This window comes from Bidens hawaiensis, unplaced genomic scaffold (assembly GCF_021521415.1).
Source record: "Bidens hawaiensis isolate Kalapana, Puna unplaced genomic scaffold, B.hawaiensis_p1.1 tig00004617_1, whole genome shotgun sequence".
Taxonomy (NCBI): Eukaryota; Viridiplantae; Streptophyta; class Magnoliopsida; order Asterales; family Asteraceae; genus Bidens; species Bidens hawaiensis.
This window is the reverse complement of record NW_027491281.1, coordinates 395,759-422,701: the sequence shown is the minus strand read 5'-3', so window position 1 is coordinate 422,701 and position 26,943 is coordinate 395,759. Positions and strand designations below refer to the sequence as shown.

The 26,943-nt window shown below is 34.1% G+C and overlaps 1 protein-coding gene across 1 annotated transcript; it reads right to left on the bottom strand.

The window, feature by feature from the left end:
- Positions 1 to 237: 237 nt before the first annotated feature.
- On the bottom strand, positions 238 to 20,826 carry LOC143627190 (mannan endo-1,4-beta-mannosidase 7-like). The gene is made up of 5 exons (XM_077097075.1): positions 20,406 to 20,826; positions 2,146 to 2,340; positions 1,931 to 2,053; positions 732 to 928; positions 238 to 655 (listed from the first exon to the last, which is right to left on the bottom strand). Exons 1-5 carry the CDS (start codon positions 20,739 to 20,741, stop codon positions 238 to 240), a joined length of 1,269 nt encoding a protein of 422 aa, XP_076953190.1. The 5' UTR covers positions 20,742 to 20,826.
- Between the last annotated feature and the right edge of the window lie 6,117 nt (positions 20,827 to 26,943).

Below are 26,943 nucleotides of genomic sequence, written 5' to 3'. Positions count from 1 at the left end.
CCAATGCTTGGGAAATTGCTGGCTATAGATTTTACTGTGGTGAACTATTTCGGTAACATATATATCGGTAAACCTTTTACCCACGCTATTTGAGTGCCACTAAAGAATTAACATAGTACCGGCTTTTACCGAATGACTGCTGACGGTTCTGTCCATCACAAATGCCTTGTTCTTTTATATAGTGCATGTCACCCCATTGCTTATTTGATATGATCAGGTTTGATGAGATTATCGTTTTCAAAAGCTACTTATATTCCGATTTGTTTGCTTTGCTTTGTCATTTTTCTTAGTTAAGTACCTCATCCAAGTGAGGCGTAGTCTTTTGGACTGTTGAGAGATCAAACTAACAGTTGATGAAGGTTCAGTTAATATCACTTCATACCCGTCTTTGTAAGAGTCCATTCCTTGCACTAATTGTTGCCAAAACAGGCCTCCGGCGGCTGCACCATATGCGCGTGCCGATCTATAAATCGACGAATAAATCATATTAAACAATTGATCTTTTTGGTGGATATTGTCACCAGGTTGTTTCAAAGATATCCCAAATTCTGAAAAAACAATTGGTTTTTGAAGTACTTCTTGTGCGTCCTTAATATGATCATAGATCCATCGTTGCATGAAATGTAATTGGACATCGTTATCTCGATTGGGTAACCTAGAAATCAAATGATCGACGTATTAAGGACGAGTGACAAATTTTATGAATACAACCATGAGGTTTAATCTTGTACCATTGGTCAGGATAGGAATGCATTGTGGCAAAATCAACTTCTGGGATTTGATTATTAGCAATGAAATCTGTTCCATGAGGTGCATTATTAGGGTTCTTTTGAGATGAAGATGCTCCATAAAACCCTTCTAAGCCCACTTCCAGCAAGTGATTTCCGTCTATGGATTTTAGGTAACAAGCCATCTCCGATATCCAATTCTATAAATAAAAAGTCACATAGGATTGTTAGTGTTCCATGGATTGTGCATATTCTCCTAGGCAATATATACTGATGTTATGTGGCATTAAAAAAAGTATTGGGTATACTCGGTTTCAGATGTGATATATCTATCATCACTCAAGTAACACTAATTTAGTCAACCTATTGTTTTTGATTATATAATAAAAAAATAGTAGTTAATATATTTGTGGCAGCATAATTTAAGAAACTATATTTGCAGCATCTTTTCTTGACAGTTCAAGCAATTTTTACAAATATTTACCTTATACAATTAGCACAATAAGAGCATTCTCATCCTATTCTCTATAAATATGTGAGGGAAGTTTGTAAATTATAGGGTGGGGTGATGAGTGGTTGTGAGTGTAAATTATAGGGTGGAGAGAGAAATGTAGTGATTTTTTGTAAATTTGGGGAAACATTTAGGGAAACATTGTTTTTCCTATTTATTTTTTAAAATTTGTTGGATTGGTTGTGAGTAGAGTAGAGAGAAAACTGTAATGATAAATGTATAAAAAATACTACTTAATTAAGCATGAGAGAGAAATGTAGTGTTTTTTAGTGTAATTATAGGGATAGAGATGGGGAACGGATTGAGAATGCTCTAAGAGCATTCACAACAAGCTTTATATCCCTAGGTCCGAATCTACGTGGCGGACGGCAAACTCGAGAAAAGCCAAGTCCACTATTGTGGAGAGAAGTTTTTGTGAGAAAAGTGTGCTTATGCAAACTTGAAACAAACTTTAGATGGCACCTTTACTCTCTCTCTCTATATCTCACATACATACATACATACATACATACATATATATTATATATATAACTTATAATAATTTTTTAATAGGTTTGTAGAGGTTTGTTATTGTGGAAAAAAGTAAGGTTTTTGAGAAAAGTTTGGAATATAATGTTGCGATGATATGCGGTTTGTAAAGGTTTGTTGTTGTGGATTCTCTAACTAGACGGAAGAGCTCATCATGTCTCACCTGAATCGTGGCACCAGAGATGTCCGAAGGACAACGAGGCTCATTGATAAGCTCCCAAGACATTATTGTTGGGTCGTCTTTGTACATCACCCCGGTAATAGTATTTCTTCTCATAAGAATGGTCTATCAAGTATATCAACTCATGATGTGAACGATAAAATCCGCAACTAAATCAATGTTATTTAAATCAAACTGGTGTGTCTTGAAAACAATACCTTAATGTGGTTTTTGTAAAAACCTTTAACCATGGGATCGGTAAAAAAACTGTCTTCATTTTGCAGTTGTTGCCCTCGTTCGTTTGCCCATTGCACATATTGGCTCTTCCCACCATAGTCATTAAAGTTGTTTACGAGGCTTAATATCAGCTTAACGCCAAATCTCCTTCCCTCGGATATCACAAAATCCAAACCCTATAAAACACATGCGTGTATATAAATATCAGTTTTTCCATTTTGGTCCTAATTCGTAATACGTTAACATGTGTCGACTTTTGCATGCAGTTATGGAAGAAATGTAGTTACACAATACACATAATCACACCGGCCTAAAGATGAAAATATTTCTCTTTTTATTATTTTAACATTTTCATTTTCATAGTTTTCTAGTTGATTTTTATTAAATACTTTAACTTGACTTTTCAGCTGGAATAAATATTTACATAGGTGACATGTGATTTGTTTTTCTAATTGGAATATTTGCATATAGCTAGGTAACATATGATTTGCTTTTTTAAATATCAAATGTAACAGATTAAGATTTAAATAATTGCAAAATTCTTGCACAATAATTGAAAACGATTCAACATCTTACTGCTGAAATTTAATATCAAATTTAAAGGCGATCTACTTTTTATACGTAAACTATTTTTCTTTCCTTTTTTTTTTTCTGTTGAACTTAACACAACACCAGCTAATACAATCATTCTTAACCACCAATGATCACCAGCCCACCTACGCCATCAACGTCAAGACCACGGCGTTTATCGGCATTACTGTTTTAAAGCTCCATGCACAACGACCACCCACCGTCATTATCAACTACCATGACCATCGTAGAGTAGAATACCAACAAATGAACACATGATAACTAAAAGTAATTACGCCATAATTATGCCACCACTAATAATGTGTATCTTAGTATCCATTTCGGGTAAACCCTAATTTAACAAATATAAACATGAAAACCGTATTGACTTCGAATAATGTAATTGTTTTAAATTTAATGAGAAATTGTTGTTTTCAAAAAGGGTTCTAAACAAATTTTAAATAGAAATTGAGGGAGAAGGTACGAAGACTGTGCCTGCAAATGCACATAAAGAAGTGAGTACTGTAAACATATTTAAACTATTTTGGGTGATTCTTTTAGGAATGTGTTATTCATACACCATTTGATTCTTTAGAGAGGGTGTACATAAAATATAAAATGTATGTTAAAAGGGTGTATAAATATCAAAAAGGGTGTGTGAATAGCCATTGTCTTCTTTTATTGTTATTAAGGTAATCAATTGCTTTATACCCAATTACCCACGCATTGCAGCGAGGATGTGATTGTAATTTGATTGGTGTAAGTTTGGTTCGTAAAGTAACAAATGATGTGTATTAACTTTTTACCTTGATATTTCAAAAATACCGTAACTAAAGTTTTGTATTTAAAATAATTTAGTTAAAAAAATAAAATTTGCGAAGAGAAACAAGAAATCCTTGAGTTTAATATAAATGAAAACATGGATAAGAAAATTCTCAACATGCCCATTATATTAAAACTGGTTATTATATTTGTAGAACTAATTGTTATTAATTTATATTTATGTTTTTGGAACGAACAACTAAGTAATGTCGGATACTTCGTACGTGGTCTCCATTGGCTAAAAGTAACCCGAGCCTCTCAAGAGTCCGGACGGACAGAGCCCCTAGCGGTCCACCTATTGAGGGATTCTCCGGATAAAACCCGACCACTACGCCCGCCTAACAGCACGACAGCGAGAAGCCAGTAAAACCGGGTGAAACCAGGACTCGAACCCTGACAAGTCAGGGCCATCCCTCATATCTCCATATAAATTGCGATAGTAAGGTTTGAACACCTTATCTCTCACTAGTAAAGTGAGTGTTTTACCATTAAGTCATATCTATTTTATTATTAATTTATTTAAAAATCAAAGTTTAATTAAGTTAATTTATTTCAGAATCCAAATTAATCAAATTTATTCATTTAAGAATAATTAATTCATTTAAGAATCAAAGGTAACATTCAACTTTGTGATGTGAGAGATTTAACTAAATTGTTAAATTTAGTCAAATAATCAAAGTTATAAGCAACCCAAAAACAAAATCAAACCCACTGTCATTGACATCCAGGAATCAAACCAACAAAATTGCAGCTCATAAGGCCATATGTAGTGGGCGTGAATTTGAGTGATTTTTGGGTGCGAAGGGATTAAAACACCGCCCCCCTCGGGGTGATTTTTGGGCGATAAGGGGCGGGGGCGAGGTCTTCTCGTCGCTTGGAAGAAGGGGGTGGTGGGACCGGCATGTATGGATGTGTGTGTGTTATATATATATATATATTTATATATATATATATATATATTTATATATATATATATATATATATATAAATATATATATATATATATATATATATATATATATATTATAGAATATGGTTTTAAACATGCTGGGTGAAGGGGATGGGGGTGTTATTGTCGACGGATATTATGGCCGTCGCCGGATTGTGTCCGCCGGAAAAACTTGCTGGGGAAGGGGACGGGGCTGGGTTGGGAGAGTTTATATTATTATTATTATTATTATTTACATTTTATACCCTAGACTTTTTAAATATTTATAAACTACTTTTAAACTTTATTTACTTTTAAACCTTGAACTTTGAAAGTGTACTAAACTTGATAAAACTTTAAATACTTTAAAATCTTTGGTTTGTTTACGTGTATATCCGTACGGTTTTAAACTTTGATTATTTTTTTGTTTTGTTTACTTTATTTGTATTTTTATAAGTATTTTGTTGTGGTGTGTTTTTTATTATAATTTATTTTTATTATTGGTGTTTTTTTTTAGTTTTATGTATTTTTTGTATTTATTTTTTAATTTTAATACATTTTTATTTAATTATTTAAATAAATTGGTTTTTATTTGATTAGTTTAATTATAAAAAGAAAATAATAAAAAAAGATACTGTGGGTCCAACTTGTAGCCCCTACACCATTACACCCTAAAAACAAATTCGTCCCATTTACTGACTGGGCGCCACGTGTCACAATTCGTACTCATTTGTAGCCCTCCATTGCACATAAAGAACTTAGATCATCCGGTGTAGATACCAATTCCACCCAAATCGTACATAGCATATTGCCATATTGGTGTCAATAGCTACAATTTTTAATACGTATTTTAATAAGTAATGTTAGACGCCAGCTTCTTTTTAAATGTTTGGATGACAACATGCCATGTATCATAAGGTTTTTATTATATATATCGTTATACATCATCCACCCTTATGCGACATCACCATCGACACCCACCCCCATTAGAATATATCTCCTGAAACCGATCTTAAAGTTTTCTAAAAAACCATCTAAAAATACTAATATAACATTTCTTGCTATTCTAATATTATAATAATAATCTAAAGTACATATGATAGGTAGCCTTTTGTAGTAGGCAAACACCCTCAACAAACAAGATAAAGAAGCTATATATTGAAACAACTTTTAATCATATTTTTCATTACTTCAATTCTAATAGAAACCACCTTTTAGGCTATGCGTAATGTAGGGGCTACAAATGAGGACGAATTGTGACACGTGACGCCCAGTCAGCAAAGGGTGAGAATTTGATTTTGGAGTGTAATAGTGTAGGGGCTACAAGTTGGGCCTACAGTATCTTTTTTTATTATTTTCTTTTTATAATTAAACTAATCAAATAGAAACCAAATTATTTAAATAATTAAATAAAATGCATTAAAATTAAAAAGAAATACAAAAAAATACATAACTAAAAAAATACATAACTAAAGAAACATAACTAAAAAAAATACTAATATCCATAATATTCGCGCATTTTTTCAACTCGTCGTCGTTGCAACAATGCGGCCTCTTCGTGTGACCCGGCCACTTTGAGGGATTCATATTCTTTACTCATTTCCCGCAACTGCATCATAGCGACAATCTTTTCGTGTTGTTTGTTGGTTTCTCTCATGGTATCGTTGAGTTCCTTGACAAACTTTTCTTGTTTTTTGATGATTTCGGTCATAATAGCGGTGAGTTTCATGGTTTTCGGTTGGTTCGGGTTGTTTCTAGGATTCATTTTGTTAATTTTTTGTAAGAATTTGGGAATGAATTGTGTATGAAATGTAGAAGAAGGGTGTATGTTTATATAGATATATTGTTTTAATTAATTAATTTTTTTTTTATATTTGACAGTTTGCAACGGTCAAATTTAATATAATGATATTATTCTTCAAACCATTCCGGTGACAAAAGAACCCCGCCCCCGCCCCTTTTCGCCCAAAAATCGCCCGGGGGGTGCGGTGTTCGCGCCCCTTTGCGCCCAAAATCGCTTAAATTGTAGCCCCATTACACATGGCCTTATAGACACACAAATAAACAAGGAAATGACCCACTATCCTAATAATTGGACCCATTACCTAGAATACTAAATAATAAAATAAACTAGAGTTAAAACTAATTAAAACTAGTGGTGCATGCATGAGAACATGGAGTTGAGTTGTTGCATGAAGTAGAAACGTACGTAGGATGATGTGGGTAAGGCAGTAACAGTCGGATCGTATCAATACTCCCACCCTAAAAAACGTCCTTGTCCTCAAGGACGGAATCGTTTTCCACGGTGGTCGCCATTCAAGTTGGACAACCACATACCGGCCATTCTCAACGGGTCGCCTCAGTGGGTGCCGTTCATGTGTTCTGGTCGTGTATTTGGTTGATGTGTTGTTCACAGTGAAGCGTTGGGATGGAGTAACAATTGAATCATTTGCACGGACTAAAAGCAAAGTTTGTGATGACAATTCTTGTTGTTGACCAAGAGGTTGCATAGATGTGGTAACAATTCTATACCCTTGTAAACACATTGTATGTGTGGTTTCTAGTGTCGGTTTGGTCAGGATGGGAACAACGGGTTTAGGTACCGGAGTGGAATGCGGGACTGAGGGTGGTGCATTTTTTGGTGTGCATGTCTTAGGTAAAGGCGTTGGGGCTAGTGGTGGGGCAAACAGTTCTAGTGAGGATTTCGGTGTATACTTTGGTGGTGAATTGTACGTGTCGGTAAGTTTGTTGGAGAGTTGGGTGACATGGTTAAAGAGGCGGGCGGTGGTTTCCATTTGAGCATCGATTTTGGTAGTAAGATTTTTTGTAGCTTTGATGAGAGCGGCTAGTTGATTGTTGATTTTGGCTTGCGATGTGAAAGCCGCCGTGGTGATGACAACGAGTTGATTAAGCTGGTCGGTAATGGAGGGTGGAAGGTCATCGGAAGAAGTGGAGTCTTCACGGGGCGGCATGGCGGAGGATTGAGACGTGAATGAAAGCACCAATTGATAGGTAGCCTTTTGTAGTAGGCAAACACTCCCAAAAAATAAGGTAAAGAAGCTAGATATTGAAACAATTTTTCATTACTTCAATTCTAATAAAACCACCTTTTATAGACACACAAATAAACAAGGAAATGACCCACTATCCTAATAATTAGACTCATTACCTAGAATACTAAATAATAAAATAAAGTAGAGTTAAAACTAATTAAAACTATTGGTGCATGCATGAGAACACAGAGTTGAGTTGTTGCATGAAGTAGGAACGTGGATAGAATGATGTGGGTAAGGCAGTAACAGTCGGATCGTATCAACCAAACTACTTCAAATAATATATTTCCTATTTACTTTGTGTAATGGGGAAATTATGATCCACTCTCGAGCAATCGATCGTGCATCATCTCACTTGTACACTTAATAATATATACCCCTAAAAAAATACAATTAATGTCATAGATAGTATTCTTCGTGGGTTTTCTAACATTCCATAAGTAAGTTTATCTATTCTCTCTTAATTTTTTAAATTCTGAATATAGAGACGGGTATAGCAATTACAGCCTATTATCGAGTTGGTACATTTATTATACTTAAAAACAGTTTTTTCATGATTAATAATGCTTATATCTTTGCTTGGAATTAATATGTTTAACATTCACTTTTTTAACGGACTATTTTAATATTCTAGTGAGCTCTATTGAGACATCTTGTCAAATATCCATACTATTTTTAACGCTCCTGACATAACTCACTCACATATAGTATCAAGGAAGACACTCACCAATATTAGAAAACACCATTAAATCAGGTTTCGAATATGAGAACTCAAAAATCTCAAACTTTAACTATCAACCCCGTGCCATTGAACCAGAGATCAATTGTATGCTTAACATTTACTTAATCTATTGTATCATTTCCCTATTTTGGATTTTTTACCACTTACTGTAGTTGATAGTTACCTTGTCTAGTATTCTCATTAGCGATTGAAAAGAAGTAGGTTATGATTATCTTCCAATTAACACCTCAATTTGATTTGTTATAGTTTAAGTGTATTGCTTAATGAAATTAAATAAATACTGTATTTGTTGCAGTATGCAACTGATTGTATATATATTGAATTTTTGTTGTAATATAATTACCGTAAACGTAAGACTGGTTGTTTTGTTTCTATCTAATCTTGTTGGATTATGTCATGTTGTTTTACTATTTGTTATCATATTTTGTTGTTCACGGTTAACCGACCCATAACCGATCCGTTATGACCTTTAAAACCGATTAATCGAAATCGTCACAACGGATCGGTTATGGTTATGGTTATCTATTAACCGACATGACGTTTATGGTTACGAGTTTGGTCCAAAATCGCTCCAAACCGACCCACGCACACCCCTAGCTAGAGGAGACTTGGTTAACTTAAAAACCACACATGCTTGGTTTAGTCTTTTTTAGAAACTTGGGATTTATTTTGTTTTTAGGTTTTTTACAACTTCGGTTATTATCAATTTTCAGGATAATTTAGTTAAATCATGTGATGTGAGACTATTTGAAAATTGAGAAACATGAGAACCATTTTGGAACATAAAAAGCCTACACATAAAAAAAATATAAAACAAAAAAAAACGAAAAAAATGAAAAAAGTAAAAAAACCAAAATTCTTATTTATTATCCCGGTTTCATAAAAAAAGCATCTCGATTTAGCTAAATTATAGATATATATATAGATATTCCATGCATGAGTGACCTAATTGGAACACTTTTGAAAGTTGGTTACTATTCTATGAGATATTATATATATATATATATAATATGTACATACATGTTTTTATATACACATATGTACAATTTAAGGTAAATGATAATGTACATATGTGTATATTACGTAACTATAGATAAAATAAAATTTTACACAAGTGTATAACACGAAGTTTTTTTTAAAGAAAACGGAATGAAATATAAGACTTTTGGTTTTTTTACTTTTTAAAAAAATTTTGTTTTGTAATTTTTGTTAAATATTTTTTTTAGAAGTTCCAAATGGTTCTCCAAGTTCTCAATCTTCAAATGGTTCTTTTAGAATCCTTACCATATATATATATATATATATATATATATATATATAAACGAAAATCCAAAAATCCTATGTGTCGCGATGTGGTCGCTCCCCCCTTTTTTGGAATCACCAGATTTGCTTGATTTTTAAATGAAAGATTCTCATGCATTTGACCCGAATTCACGGGTATGGGTCTTATCAAACCCATATATTTCTTAAACGGGTTATAATATCTTATTAAATTAAAAACTAATCTCACTAAATATTTGATATAATAATCCTATAAAGTAGGGATATACTAAAAATTAATATATGATTTATTTAAAAAAAGATATATATTATTTATAATTAAAATACCAATTTGTAGTAAAAAAAATAAACGAGTCTTTGGTCTCATCAAACTCATATAGCTTTTAAACCGGGTCATAACATCTCATTTATTTGTGAAACAATTTATCATCAAACCATAAGTATATTATTAACTTTCGTATAATAAAAAAAATAAAAATTCAAAAAATAAATAAATATTAAAAATAAATAATATAAAACAACCCCCGTAATACGGGGGATCAAAACTAGTATATATATATATATATATGGTAGGGTTAACGTAAAAAAAAATAGTTTTATGAGAATCATAAGAATATATGTGAACCCTTAGATCTAGGATCTAGTGATTGAGATTGTTAGTTGCTAAAAGCTGTATAGTTTCCTATTTACATGATAGAGTGTCCTATTTAGGTAGTATACTTTATTTTAAAGTCTTATCACACTTCTCACAAAACAATTGTTTTTTATTTGAACCATTATATACACACACACACACACACACACTAATATACACTAGTTTTTATCCTCTGTATTACGGGGTTGTTTAATATTAGAGTTAAGTGCCATTTTGGTACCTGTGGTTTGTCCAATCAACCAACTTTAGTACCGTTTTCGAATTTATTGCAAATGGCTACCTCGAATTTCTAAAACATGTAACATTAGTACTTTTTTCTAACATCGTTTATTTTTGTCTGTTAAATCAGGGGTAGTATAGTAACTTTGTTATTTTCTTTATTTATCCTTTTCTTTTAAACAAAATCCACCCTTTAATAGAAAATATGAATCATCATCATCTTCATTCTCTATCCCTCATCCCCTTTCACCAAATTTAACAAAAACCCTAGCCTTCCATCATCCGTCACTGCCACCGCCGACCGACCACCACCACCCACCGCACTCTCTCTCTCTCTCTCTCTCTCTCTCTCTCTCTCTCTCTACTGTATGATGCTGGATGAACGAGGGGCAGCACTCGGCCGATCTGAATTCGCTAAATCGAAAAAGCATGGGAGGACGACGGCTTGGGTTTTCAATGTCGAGCAGTTGAGGTGTTGAGTAGCAGCGAGATGTGAAAGGGATCAAGATTAAGGTTGTTCTATATGTTTGGGGTTAGGGTTTCCATCACCTACGTCGGGGTCAAAACTGATTAGACTAGAGGCAAGTTTCGCCGATTAGCATCAATATTATTTGTTTGGGGTTAGTTTTCACGGCTGTTAAAGACCCTTTTATGGTATAAATGCCTTGGCCGCCTAGATTGCAGGTGACTTTTGATGGTTCCGGCTACACCTTTGTCAAATAGGCTCCCGTCTCGTTTTCATCAATTTGAATTGATTCTTGCTTGATTTCCGTTGATTAACATCAATTTTATGTTTATTTTCTGCAAGTTCAATGCTGGAAGTGTTGTTGAAATTTGGGGTTTGTTGAGATCTATGGTGATGGGAGTTGTGTGGTAGAATGTGGTGGCTCATATGGTTAAATTTCAGACTTTCGTTTCAAATTGAAAGAAACAGGGGTGATACTGTGATAGTTTAGGATTAGGGGTGATAGATGATGAAGATGATGTTGATTTTTTGAAATTACATCGATGACCAGGGGCCGGAAATCTTGTGTGTTAGGAAGGTTTTTTTTGTTAGGAAAATATAAAAGGGAGGATTTCTTTAAAAAAAGGATAAAATAAAGAAAATAACAAAGTTACTATACTACCCCTGATTTAACGGACAAAAATAAACGATGTTAGAAAAAAGTACTAAAGTTGCTAGTTTTAGAAATGTGAGGTAGCCATTTGCAATAAGTTCAAAAACGGTACTAAAGTTGCGTGACCGGACAAACCACAGGTACCAAAATGACACTTAACTCTTTATATTATTTATTTCTAATATATATTTATTTTTTGAATTTTTAATTTTTTTATTGTATGAAAGGTAATAATATACTTATGGTTTGATAATAAATTGTTTCACAAATAAATGTGGTCTTATAACCCGGTTTAAAAGCTATATGGGTTTGATGAGATCCAAGACCCATTAATTTTTTATTATAAAATTGGTTTTTAATTTTAAATAATGTATATCTATTTTAAATAAATCAGATATTAATTTTTAGTATATCCCTACTTTATAAGATTTTTATATTAAATATTTGGCGAGATTAATTTTTAATTTAATGAGATGTTATAATCCGTTTAAGAAATATCTGGGTTTGATAAGACCCATACCCGTGAATTCGGGTCAAATGCACGAGAAGCCTCCATTTAAAAATCAAGCAAATCTGGTGACTCAAAAAGAAGGAGAGCGACCACATCGCGACACGTAAGATTTCTATGGTTTCGTTTATATATACATATATATATATATATATATATATATATATATGATTAAAATAATTATTAGGAGTTTGCTAAGAATGGTAAGAACCGATAGATTTTTAATAAATGTCATTACAACCTATGGTGAAAGAACAATTTTAGGAAACTATGTCGGTTATAATATTGAAAGAGTAAATCTAGGAAACTATGTCGGTTTTTCTAATTTTAAATCTCAACCACTGATTAAAATGATCAAATGGCTATGATTTATTCCTAGTCTTCCTAAGAAATTACTTGTTTTTAGGATAACCTTCCATATATATATATACATATATATATATATATATAATATAAACGAAAACTCGAAAATCCTACGTATTACGATATGGTCGCTCCCCCTTTTATGGAAGCCACCAGATTGCTTGATTTTTAAATGGAGACCTCTCATGCATTTGACCCGAATTCACGAGTATGAGTTTTACCAAACCCGGATATTCCTTAAGAGTTATAACATCCAATTAAATTAAAATTCAATCTCACCAAATTATTGATGTGAAAATCCTTTAAAATAGGGATATACTAAAAATTATTATATGATTTTTTTTAAAAAGATATTATTTATAATTAAGAAACAATTTTATACTAAAAAAATAAGCGGGTCTTGGGTCTCACTAAACCCAGATAACTTTTAAACCGGGTTCTAACATCTTAGTTACTTGTGAAACCTTTTTATCATCAAACTCTAAGTATATTATTAATTTTCTTACAATAAAGAAAGTTAAACTCCAAAAAAGTATATAAATATTAAAAACGAATAATGTAAAACAGCCCCGTAATACAGGGGACAAAAACTAGTGTATATATATATATATATATAGGGGAGAGATATTTTGAGAACTTAATGAGTTATAAGAACTCAATTTTGGACTACACATTTAATTAAATGATATGAAATATGTGGTAGATATTAAATGTAATTAAAAAATGAATCATGAGAGAGAATAAATATTTTTGATGATTACACAAGTTTAAATGTTAGTTACACATGTGTAAAAATTCATTTCGATGTGTAAAAAACAATACTGTAATTTTTTGTACATTACTTACACCTATGTATACACATGTGTAAAAACAAATTCAAAAAAAATAATTGTTACGTTGAGTTCTTTCGAGTTCTTAAAACTCAAAGCGGTTCTCAAAATAAATCGATCATATATATATATATATATATATATATATATATATATATATATATAGTGTAGTGTTAACGTAAAAAAACAATAGTTTTGTGAGAAGCATAAGAATAGATGTAGATTCTTGGATCTAGGATCTAGTAGTTGAGATTGGTAGTTTCTAAAAGTTGTATAGTTTCTTAGTTACATGGTATAGTGTCATATTTAGTTGGTGTACTTTATTTTAAAGCCTTCTCACACTTCTCACAAAACAATTGTTTTTTATTTGAACCCTTATATATATATATATATATATATATATATTGAAAAGAGTTAAAATAAAAGGACATAGTTTTGTAGTAAGAATATGAATGACATAAAATTGAAGTTAGAAAACTATGTCGCCTAAATCCTAGATCTTAGGAAACTATTTGGTAGTTTTAAAACTATCAATCTCAACCACTAGATCATAGATCTAAGGGCTTAGATTTATTCTCACTCTTCCTAGGAAACTATTTCTTTTTATTATAACCCACCCCTATATATATTTATATAGAAAAGGGTTCAAATAAGAATAAGGAGTTTCCTAGGAATGGTAAGAACCAACACATTTTTGACATTTGACATTACAAATGATGGTGAAAGAATAATTCTAGGAAACTATGTCGGTTATAATGATGAAAGAGTAATTCTAGGAAACTATGTCGTTTATTGGTAATTTTAGATCTCAACCATTGATTAACATGATCCAATGACTATGATTTATTCTTAGTCTTCCTAGGAAACTACTTATTTTTATGACAACCCTCATATATATATATATATATATATATATATATATATATATATATATATATATCAGAGTACCTTACGTTAAATCGTAAAGGTGGTTGTATATTAGTTACCATAATAATTGTCAAGTATGATGTGACTGATCTTGTTTAACAATAACAGGTTCATCAACATGAAAGCTGAAGAAACACAAATCCACCCCTCAATGTCTAACACGTTAGTCCGAGGGTTATGGTTAAGTATTCCTCACGATGGGTTGTAAAACCTTCTTGGCGCAAACGAGTGTATCCTGCAAAACAGAGCACCATGAGCCCGTTACGAGGAATGGAGTGATTCTCTCGTAACCACCATCTGGCGTGAGAATCAGTTCTTGATCGTACAAATAGAATGTATTGAGAGTAGTAATATGGGAGTGTGTATATCCTTTACAGTTTGGAGATTAATAGTATTTATAGCCGGAGGAGAGATAGTATGGTCAACCACTTTGTCAGGCTTTCTACCAATTATATTCCCCACCCGTGCAATTGTGGAGGTTGGTGGAAGTTGGTGGACATCATGGCCTTTTGACATGGACATGTTGTACTGTTTTGTACCGCCCTTTATGTGTTGTCCAATCCCCATTGGTTGGGTGTTATTTCCCATGTAAGTTGTACCTTTTTGTCCCATGCTGGTGGAAACCTTTGCGCTACCATTCTCCACCCGTGCAATTGTGGAGGTTGGTGGAAGTTGGTGGACATCATGGCCTTTTGACATGGACATGTTGTACTGTTTTGTACCGCCCTTTATGTGTTGTCCAATCCCCATTGGTTGGGTGTTATTTCCCATGTAAGTTGTACCTTTTTGTCTCATGCTGGTGGAAACCTTTGCGCTACCATTCCCCAGGTGTCGGAATGTTTATTATATTAGGCTACAACCTTGGCTCCATGCAATATGTTTGGCGTATAGTATTCCCGCTGATGTTAGGGCGCCAATTGTTCCGCCAAGCGCATGAGTTATCCTTTATTTGGGCATTGTATTTAATTGAATGGTAGGTTTAATACACTACCTCTACAAGTCCCCCTAGTTCGTAGTTGCCCTTCTTGAAGAAAAGGGGGCTATGAACTTATCATGGGCTTTTGGTTAATTTAGGCGTTTGTTTTTCGCTTTCCTTTTGCCATCTGACATTGCTTATTTGGGTGTCTGGTTAATGAAAACCATTCTATTAGCGGATGGTTATTAATAAGCACTCCCAGGCGGAGCCTATATTGGTCGGTGCTTATTGAAAATCATCCTTTGGCGGAGCCTATTTTGGGCGGTGATTATTGATAATCAACCCATGGCGGAGCCTATTTTGGCGAGTGATTATTGACAACCATCCAATGGCAAAGCCTATTTCGGCGGGTGATTGTTGATAATCATCCCATGGCGGAGCCTATTTTGGCGCGTGATTATTGATAATCATCCTATGATAGAGCCTATTTTGGCGGGTGATTATTGATAATAATCCCATGGCGGAGCCTAGTTTAGCGGGTGATTATTGATAATTATCCCATGGTGGAGCCTATTTTGACGGGTGATTGTTGATAATCATCCCATTTTTTCCAGTACTTGTTATTTTTTGAACCCTGCTTTGATGATGACGTGTTTTTAGCGATGCAGGGTGAATTAAATAAATGTCAGTGAAACGACAGTTTGATATGATAGTTTGACGACGGTTGTCCTGCCTGGTGAAGCTTTTCGTCTGTGTCAGGCGCGTGGGCAAGAATCCCGGTTGACGCGCCCAGCTGTAACACATTTATCTGCCATGTAGTTATCGTGTTACTTTTTTATTGGACCGCGTGGCTTTCATCCTTTCTGCACTCCTTCCCTTCATTAATTGCGATGGTTATAAAAGGGGAGCCGGCCTCATTCGGATTTCATTTCACACAAGTTTGCTTATTTCACACGCCGTCTTTCAAGAATCTTCTTCTCTTTCATGGTTGAATCCTCTCAATCTTCAAAGACAAAGAAGAATAATACCATGGAGTTCGTCAGTTGTCGTATGGCTCCCGATGACTTCAATAACATGGTCAAGGTTTACGGCCTTGGCCCTGAGTTCGAACCTGGGTTGCCTCGTTTGGGTCAACCGGCTCGACAGGCTCCTCTCGGCAAGATTGCCGTGTGCAAGGAGTACTTCCTTCTGGGCAACTTCCGTTTTCCCATCACCCGATTTCTTTTGGAGGTTTTGGATGTTTTTAGGCTGCACCTTAGCTAGATTCATCCACTTGGAATGGATCGCCTTCGCCATTTCGAGTATACTTGCCATTGCCTCGACATTACGCCTACGACTGTCAAGTTATCTGCCTTTTATCGGTGGCGTTTTTCCAAGGGGTGGTATAATTTATTTACCCGTCCTGGTGCCAAGGTCATTGCTTTGGAGGCGCCGCAGAGTTTGCATGAGTGGAAGAGCCTTTTCTTCTACGTTTCGGCGCGCGTGGTTCCGCATGTTATGCATTTTACGGAAGTGAAGGAGCTTCCGGAGCCTAAGCCGGTCCCCTATTCCGGGATGGACTGGTTTAATATTATACAGGTTAGCCTTTCCCCACTCCGTCATTACTTGGATCGCGCGTTGGTGTTATTCGGCATGAGTCGTATCTGGGACGATATGATTAAGGTACCGGTCATCCATAACGATGGTCAGGGTTAGTATTTTATCTGTTTGCTTTGTATTCCTGCTTATTTGCTTTGGTAATCTGACATTGTGCCCTTTTTTTCAGAGGTGAAGGATCCCATGCTCCTCCTGCAACCCGCGCCAGAGGGCACCAAGTTGTTGCACCGGAGGGAGTTAGGTCCCCGTGAGGAGCCGATCCTTGCGAAGACTGCCTCCAATTTTGTGTTTCCTCTTCCTATGGGACGAGCACTTCCTCCTCGGCCACTGCCACCTCCTAGTTTTGTTAACCCACATGAGGGTGAGTTCGCGGAAAGTTTTAGTTTACCTGACTATTCTTTGTTTTTCATTTTTGCAAATAACAATTTTTTGTCTTTAGGTAAACGCTCTCACGTTTTGCGCCTTCCTAAATACAATGGGAAAGGTGCGGAACCTAGCGGTTGGAAGGCTACCGCATCTCCGAAAGATGCCGCTGGTGTAAACGACAGCGATGATGATGAAGACGAGGTCATCATGTCCAGCGTACCGTTCGGTTCTCCTGTATCTTCGTCGGCGACATTACTTGTGCCGCCTGGTTCCGGCAGTGGCGCGGGGTCATCCCCACCCGTCAGTCATCAGGTTTCTGTTGGGTTCTCCTTGCCTTCAGTCTCGCAGCCTGTGACTGCTGTGTCTGTCTCAGGCACAACTCCGATCACCACAACTCCAATTTTGGTGGCGACAGATCTTGTGTCTTCTACAGCCACAACTCTTGGAACTGTTGTGGATACGAATTTTGTATCTACCAGTTCATCTTCTTCCTCCTCAGCCGGTGGGACGTTCACTGTTTCACACCATTTGGCCTCCACCCCTGCGGGTGATGAAGAAGAAGAAGAAGAGGCGCATCGCCTCTTCAAGAAACCTCGCCTTGATAGATTCGTGAAGATTGGCAGTCTGGCTATGTCGTCAGGTATAATCATTTTGCGTTTGGTCACATTTTCTTCTATGCAACCTTTCTTGTGTTTGTCCATGTTACAGGGATTCTGGCGACATCTTCATCGACTGCTGCTTCCACGATTTCTACCGTTGCTTATTCTCTGGAGGCTATATTTGCCAGTTTGTCGATGATGACAAGTGTGGGTAACTTGTCTGAGGCGATGCCTACTACGCAAATGATGACTCTACCGATGAAGAAGGGTGTGGTTGGCCCGTCTAAGGCCGAAACTATTGTGGCGACGGTGGCTGCATCGGCGGAATCTGCTGTTCCGTCTGATCCGCAGTCAACGACGTCAGTTAATCCGATGAAGGCAATTGTGGACAATTTGCCTAATGTTTTTTGAAGTGAGGCAGCGGGTGTTTCATTTGCTGACTTCATGAAGTCCAAGCAGTCCTCGCCGGTCAAGACTTTTGTTCTTCACGACGACAAGATTGTGCAGCCGCCCCCTTTTAGCGTTGACGCGGTTGTTAGTGGTAGGTTTTTTGATTTTCCTGGTAGCGGTGGTGTTGGGCCTAGTAGCGGGGTACTGAGTGTAGATACGGATCCCCGTGATTCTGTGGAGGCGAACCAGATCTTTCAACCCCGGTGGAAAGTTACTCGCGGCGCCAATTTTGAGTACCCTGCTACCTGTATATAATTTTTGGAACACGTTATTCCCCACGGTGAGCGCATTGCTCGCAAATTTTAACCTCGTAATAGCCTGTCTTCCGACGCTGTTTTTCACTATGTCCAATCCCTCTCTAGTTTGGCTGAGCTGGTTCGTGACAATCACGCTTTTCATGAAGAGAAGATTGAGATAACCGCTACCATGAGGGAGATGGAGAACTCGGTGATGGATACTGAAGCCACCGCTTGGAAGGCGGGGAAAGAGGCAGCAGAGCACCAACAGGCTCTAACTGTTGCCGAGGAGAAATTGGCGAAAGTTGAGGCAGATTTGGCGGAGTCTGCCCGCGAGCGTGCCGCTCGCTCTCACACACACACACACACACCACCACCACCAGTGTCTACCATCGTCTACACCATAACACCACCACCATAGAACTCTACCACTTCCGGCCTCTATCACCACCTTCACCGCCACCGTCGGCCTCATTACCATCACCACCACCAACCTCCATCATTGCCGGTCAAAATCCTAAACTCAAATGAGGTAGTTTTTGATCAAAATTCCAAATTTAAATGTGGTTTCCGCCACCTCTGCGTTTTTTCGGCGAGTTCCAACTTTAAAAATGTAGCAGCAATTTGACGTAATCCTTTGCTCGCCGGAAAAACGAGTTGCAGTTTACGACGAGCACCATATCCATCATTTCATTGCCCACCGCAACATCAACCACATCTCCCACCCTCCGCCACCACCAGTATCTCAGCTAACCACCTTTCGAAATCGACTGTTCGACGAAAAAACGAATTGCAAGTTTTCGGCGAGCACCATCTTCATCATCTCTCAACTTGTGCACATTCTCCTTGATCTCCATCGTCTTTCTACACTTAAGCACCATCTCAATTGTCAGAAAGACGAGGTATCCGGAAAACCAGTTTCGCCGGAAAACGAGGTCGCTAGAAAAATGGTGGTTGTTGAGGTTTTATGTTGAAGAAAGGAGATGGTGTGGGACCCACAACCTACTTTTTATTAATAAAAAATTCCTTGTCATCATGAAATCTAACGAAGTTAAGGTTCGTGAAGTACGGGAGTACCAGACACAAATAAGGTGAAAGCTAGAAGTGGTGTGAGACAAATCATTAGTTGAGTGTGTTATTGTCTAACAAGTGAAAGTTGATAGTATTAAAAAACCAATATCCCAATATTAATCAATAAAAAAATAGACATAAAATTATTAATACAGTAAAAAGACGAATATAAAATATATATTCATGATCGATTTTTAAGTATGTAATGATCATAGCATCTATAATATATATAAAAACGAAACAATAAAAATCATACGTGTCGCGATGTGGTCGCTCCTCCTTTTTTTGAGTTACCAGATTTGTTTGATTTTTAAATGGAGGTTTCTCATGCATTTGACCCGAATTCACGAGTATAAGTCTTATCAAACCCAAATACTTCTTAAACGGGTTATATCATCTCAATAAATTAATATCTGATTTATTTAAAAAAAGATATATATTATTTATAATTAAAAAAATTATAGTAAAAAAAATAAATGGGTCTTATCAAGCTCATATAGTTTGAAACCGGGTTATAACATCTCATTATTTGTAAAACAATTTAATATCAAATTATAAGTATATTATTAAATTTAATACAACAACAAAAAAAAGTAAAAAATTAAAAAATAGATAAATACTAAAAACAAATAATATAAAACAATGTCGTAATACATGGGATAAAAACTAGTATAATATAATGTTAAATGGGCGATCATTGATTTAGAATGATGTTACAAATTTAATTTTGTTAATTTTGTAAATTTCAAATTCATTGCCGGTTATGGATTTGATAATTTCCAAATGCTTAATTTCAGCAGCATAGCGAGCGATAAATTTACTAATTTTCTATAATAATTCAAATAGTATTTAAGAATATTTAAGTTAACACCTATAAGCTAAACTATACATTAATTGTAATGAAGAAGAAATTAGAGACGAATAAATCCATGTATCCAAACCCATCTCTTAGTCCAAAATCATTGAGTTTTGAGTAAGAGAAACAAATAACCTGAAACATATTTTCATTGTAAACACCAGGCGAATATTGCAACGCATTTGAACCACCGTCGCTAAAGGCCCAAGTTCTCCCGATCACAAGTGAACTGTTAACAGCTTCTTGAAAAGCTGAGATAACTTTGGATCTCTGACTTGGGTTCGAGGCCACATCCATTAGCCAGTAAGCATTGAATCCATTCGCGTAAAATGGTGCACCGCTCAACGTGAAGTGAGCTCCATTTACGCGAACAAACCCGTCATCTACATTTGCTAATAGTTGTAGACACCATTGTTGTTGGATCAAAAGAAAGAATGGAAATAAAAACAAAACTAGATATAGGTTGCTCATGTATTCTTTGTTTTTGTGTTTGGATGCTAGCTTACACGCAAAGAAGTGTTGCAGGTATTGATTAATATATAGAAGAGGAAGGTCTTATATATATAACTATGGCACTTTGTGGATTTGTTTTTAATTGTTTTTAGTAACCTTTGTAAGACTTGAAGTTCAAAGTTTAATTTTAGTAATTTTTTATGACTTCAAATACTTCATTTAAAATAATAAAACTAAGACGAATAGTAGAAGTTAAGGTTTGTTCGTTTTGAGAAGTGGTCAAAATTTGGTCCTTATTAATTTTCTTGTCAAATAGATCTTTCTTAAATGTATTTTTCAAAGATTTAGTAGAATTTTTTTAAAAACATGTTTATACTCGCGTTCAACAATTTCTTAAAGATAAAGGATCAAGTGGTAGAATATGTTTGACATAAATTTTGAATGATTCAAAGAATGACTCATGTAGTCATGTTACGAAGCTATACGCAATTAGGAATGTTATAGAAAGTCTTGCTATTCAATCCATCTCGGCGGTCACGTGTTGGATGATTTGGATTTCACGAAATGAGGTTATTTTTGAGGGTGCCCCCTTTTCAGTGTCTAAGGTGGTGCATGATATCAAAACGGCATCTTTCCTTTGGGTTAAGCATAGAAGTAATCGCTCTAGCTTGGATTGGGAGAAATGATGTAAATTTAATTTTGTGAATTTTCCGAAGTTTTTGTCTGGATAGTTGTTTTTATATGTTATAACCTTGTACTTTTCGGCCTTTTGCTTCTCGTAATTGGTCCTCTTTTTTGTTCAATGATATTGGTTTTTTCAAAAAAAAAGTTCAAAGAACCAAGGAAATGGTGTTAAATACTTAAATTTGTATTTGGTTGAATATTTTCTTGCCACGAGGAGCAAACACAAGTTGACAAAAGTAACTCATTCTAAGAAGTTGACAAAAGTTACTATTGAGAGAAAGATTAATTAAATAAATGAGGTGGTGTCACCTTTTTGCTCCATGTTATGTTGGGGGCCTGCGATGTTTAAAATATGTTAATACAATCTTCTCGATAGTGGTTATCAATATTCTAATTGTTCACGTAATATAATTATACGTTAACTAGGGTATAGCCAGTGTTACACACGGGTGGAAAAACATGTCAACAAACATAATAAATTTAAACAAAAAATTTATGCAACACAAAACTTCTTTAAACTTTCAGACCAAAACGTTAACCATTTACATTGTCTAGATATTAAAAGTTAAAAGTTACAATAAGTTAATGTACATCGAACAACAAAAAAACATCAACAAAAGACAAAAACATGTTCTTTCGTATTAAACCATCATTAAGTTCTTCAAACATTCTATCAAAAGAAACTTATTTTGCTTCACCACCTGAAAATATAATAAAAAATATCATCCAAATTAAATATAACATAATAACATATTTAATAATAAGTAACATTTGAACATTAATAAAGTTGTTTTTATTAAATTGTTGTTTTTATTAAAACAATAAACAAAGTAAAATGACAACATAAAACATCTTTCTAACTTAAACCATTAAACCAAAAGATATATCAATAAAAACATTTTTTTGGCCATCATTTTATAACTAACAAATTTGATACTATTTCAAAACAACCCGTTTTGAAATATTTTCAAAATAGTTACAAAATATAAAAAATTTGAATTAGTCACTACAAAAAATTATGAAATTGTTTTTTATTTTTAACTAATCTTGCAACAAACTTTTAAATCACTGACATTATTTGCAAAACTTAAAAACGTTTTTACAATAAATGAATTCTCAAATAACTTTGGAAAGATTAAAAATTTTTTATGTTGACTTTGAAAATAATTAAAACTGAAAAAATATGACTAATTAATTTAGAAATAATTACAAAAATGAAAATCAAATTGGTTAATTTGAAAATTTCAAAAAATTATGGAAAGATTTTGAAATGATTTTAAAATTATGGAGAGTATTAAAACCTTTAAAACTTTGTTGAAAAATTGGTCAATTTTCGAATTTAAAAGGAGTTTAAATATGTTAATTAAATTTTGTAGTGTTAAGTTTAAATTTGGTATTCCATGTAAAGATAGAAATAATTTGAAATATCTTGATTCATGGGAATAATAATATTAATAAATTATGAAAAGTTGTCATGTTTAATAATATTCACTAAATCATATGTGCCGAATAATATTTATAAATAATGATAAACGGTTTTTTAATTTATGATATATTAGGTATTAATTATTAGAAATTATGTCAATTTAAATATTGTGTTCTAAAATAACGCGGTTATGTAAGGCCCCGTTACCGGTGCCCTACTTTGGACGTTGGATTTACTCATAAACACAGTTCTAAATATCAGAGTTAATTAAAACTTTACGCGGAATATAAAACTTCAACCAATATATTACATATCCATCATTTCTTGTCTTAACAAACATTCATAGTTATTTAAAATCAAACATAGTCTTTAAAACATCATAACATTTTCTTGAGATGCCAGAATCTTCAATTCCATGCCATGTGCTTTCTCTCATGCAAGCTGTCTCAATCTACTCATCTGCGTGCATACTAAAAGTCAGCTACGCTGAGTGAGTTCTAGTTAATCAGGTAACATACATTACATCCATATACGATGAGTGAGTTCTAGTTATCCGAAGGCACATACTTTCGTCTTTTCCTACATACTTATTTACTTACTTACGTACATACTTTCATTCTTACATATACCTTTTAAGAGCATTCTGCCATATAGCATTCGCCGATATTATTAGGGTCGGTTCCCTACATTCGCCGATATTATTAGGGTCGGTTCCCTACATTCGCCGATACTATTAGGGTCGGTTCCCTTCATTCGACGATACTATTAGGGTCGGTTCCCTTCATTCGACGATACTATTAGGGTCGGTTCCCTACATTTGTACTACTATAACGTACCTGTCCTTTACATACATTCCTTGACAATACGTACAATCTCCGAAGAGCGTTCACGTACCATCAACATATCATACTTACGTTATTCATACATCATATATATTCATACATACATCATTCATATGTCAATCATACCTTTAGCTACCACTTGACGGCACATGCAATATCCGAAGATCGTTCACGCACCGTCAAGCAATCATCATACATAAATCATACAAGGCATACACTTACCACCTAAGGTAAGTGTATTAACTATCACATCGAGTATGCACACAGCCCCGAAAACATAACAAGGAAGTGGGGCTAGAAACTCACCTGAACTCGGTTACGTTCTCCGTTAATCGTTATTCCCTTCTTGAGCTGTGCACGACTAACTGTATAATAATTATACGTATCAATAAACTGTCACTACACATATATTCTTTCTAGTTTAATTATTATCTTCAACGAATGGGGGTCCGGCGGCAGCGCCCCTGGCAGCGGGGTTCTAGGGGCGGCAGACCCTAGCGGGGTCCAAGGGGCAGAGCCCCTGGCTGGGGTTAAGCTGCCAGGTCAGCTTGGAAAAATTTTATTTACATTAACTGTCTTAACACATTTTCCATTAGGGTTTTAATTTATTATTTTAACTCTCCTGGATTCGCAAGTGGTCATAATGCAAGCGAACAAACGTGTAAGCGAACTTAACCAGCAGCGAACCTGTCAGTAGCGAACTTAGCTTTAGGCGAACTTAACTTGGCGAAGTTAAACATTAAACGAACTTATCACCAGGCGAAGTTACAGTTTGGCGAACTTGCTCAGCGAACTTGCTTGGCGAACTTGGCTTGGCGAACTTGTGCAGCGAGCTCAGCTGCAAGAGAAGTTGCCCAGCCGCAGCCACTGTTCGTTCTTAACCCCCCCCCCCCCCCATAATCTCCTTCGTTTTAACGTGAATTCCTTGAATATGGTATTAATAAAACTCGTGATCATTCCATGGTCTTTTTCGGGTAAAAACTTGGCTCGGAAATACGTAAAGTTTGGATCTTTAAGCCAAAACGTTCAAAACTAACTCTTAGGGTTCCATTTTAAACTAGCCGTTTATGCTCATGGGTTTGTTAGGTTCTTTTTATCATCAAGTTCGTTACTTTACGCTTCGCTCATGCCCGATATACTCTTGTTCTAAGTTTCAAGACTAAACGTTCATAAAACGTAAACTTTTAAAGGTAAAAAGGCTTACCTTTATGTGTTCTTCGGTCTCGGTTATCTTGTTTATGGACTCTAAACCTTGTATATGGCTCGTATAGCAAAGATCTACCAAAACCGATGTTCGCTCGATCTCGTTTCTCCTCTTTCTCACTCGCAGCCGGATATGAGGTGGTGTGTGTGTGTTTGGAGTGTGTAGAGATTAGGATGAAAAGAAGTGAGGATTTAGGGTTTTAGGGTGGTTTAAGGGAGTATTTATACTCCTTAAGGCCCATGGACCTAAGACCCATTACCCTTAATCCATCTTACTTAATCCAAGTCCATGATCCTTTCTTTGTTTAATATTAATTAATTACTAACACACGATAATTAAACTCAACTTTCTTATTTAATATTAGAATATTCTAGGATGTTACAGGTTATTATTTTAGTACTAGGATATAACCCGTGTTACACACGGGTTGAAATTTGATATGTAACAAAGTGTATATAAACAACCATAAGATATCATAAAATTTACAAACAAAAAGATATCATATATCTCTATACTGGAGATATAGAAAATAACATTGTTTACATATAAAGTTACTAATTAAACGAACTTAAGTTTATAACAAAAGTCATGAAAATATTAGATATTAACAGTCTTATACCAACATGATCTTCATAATTTCTGTCCTCCAACAAACCAATATAGAAAAAAGAAATAACATCATATAAATTTAATAAAATGCAAATGTTGTACTTGTAAACAAATGATAATTTTACATGAATTATAAGATATCATAACTTATTGAATCATATATATAAACATACAAAGAATAACAAAATTAAATAAAAAGTTAAATTATTTTATAACTTATACCATTAGGACAATAATAAGCACACAAAGGAAATTAGTCTCCAAATTAATAAAACAATTTTACAATGTTGATTCAACAAAACTATTATCTCAATGTTGATTCAAAATATCAATTCTCTATAAGACATTTATTACACACCAATAACCGTAATGCTTATTCCTCTAAAATAGTACCCGTGTTTATTTACACATCAATTTAAAACATTTATTACACATCAATGTTAAAATGTGTTAAAAGATGAACAATATTTAAGACAATTCTTTTTATAAGTATATTATAAAAATATGTTACAAAACAAATTGTTATGACAATCAAAAATCTAAATTTAGTTTTTCATAATACAATAACTAATTGATCTTTAAAATAAAGTCTTAATCAATATTCAATAACATATTAAGTTTCAATCAAGTATAGTTACATATATTTGATTCCTAATAAATAGCATTCAGGAAATATGAAAAAACTTTCTCATTCAATTTTTTATAACTCTTTTGTAGATAAATTGTGTTAAATAATCATTGAATACATATAATAATAATCTTATATTGTTTTAATAGATTGTGCTTTTTAGCTTTATATTTCTTTCAACATGTACCCATTTAACCCGTTTCCTTTATAGCTATATTTTTTTAACCATTTAGAGAATTGCATCTACTCAGGAGATTAAATTTTTCTTCATATCTCGTACATGCTAATTTAGCAGTGACGAAAATAGAAATTTAATTTTGTTTAAACTTTAAAATTATAAATAATCAATAAACCTTTTTTCCTTATGGGAATAAAATGAATAAATTAAGAAAACATTCCATGTTCATTAATAGTTATTTTACGGAGAAAAATGTATAAATTGAAGAGAAAATGTGTTTTATTTTTTAGCAACCACTATTTGTTTGACAATTATGTTTAAATAATTTTATGCCTTATTTTTATGTGTTTAAAAATATAATATTTAATGTAAATAAATGGTTGTCAACTTAAGAATTGATTTGAAGTCAAAACTTATATTAGGTCAACATATAACCAAAATATATGGATACTTTAATATTAAAACGACTTATTCGTTTAATTATTTACTTATTTCCTTTTCAAATAATTCAAATGTGTTAGAAGTTACCTTAAATCATCTAATTATTTATTTATTTCCTTATTACTTATTTACTTATTTATAAATTATGTAGTATAAATTAATAACTTATTTATGTAAACTTTAATATAATTATAAATGATAAATAAAT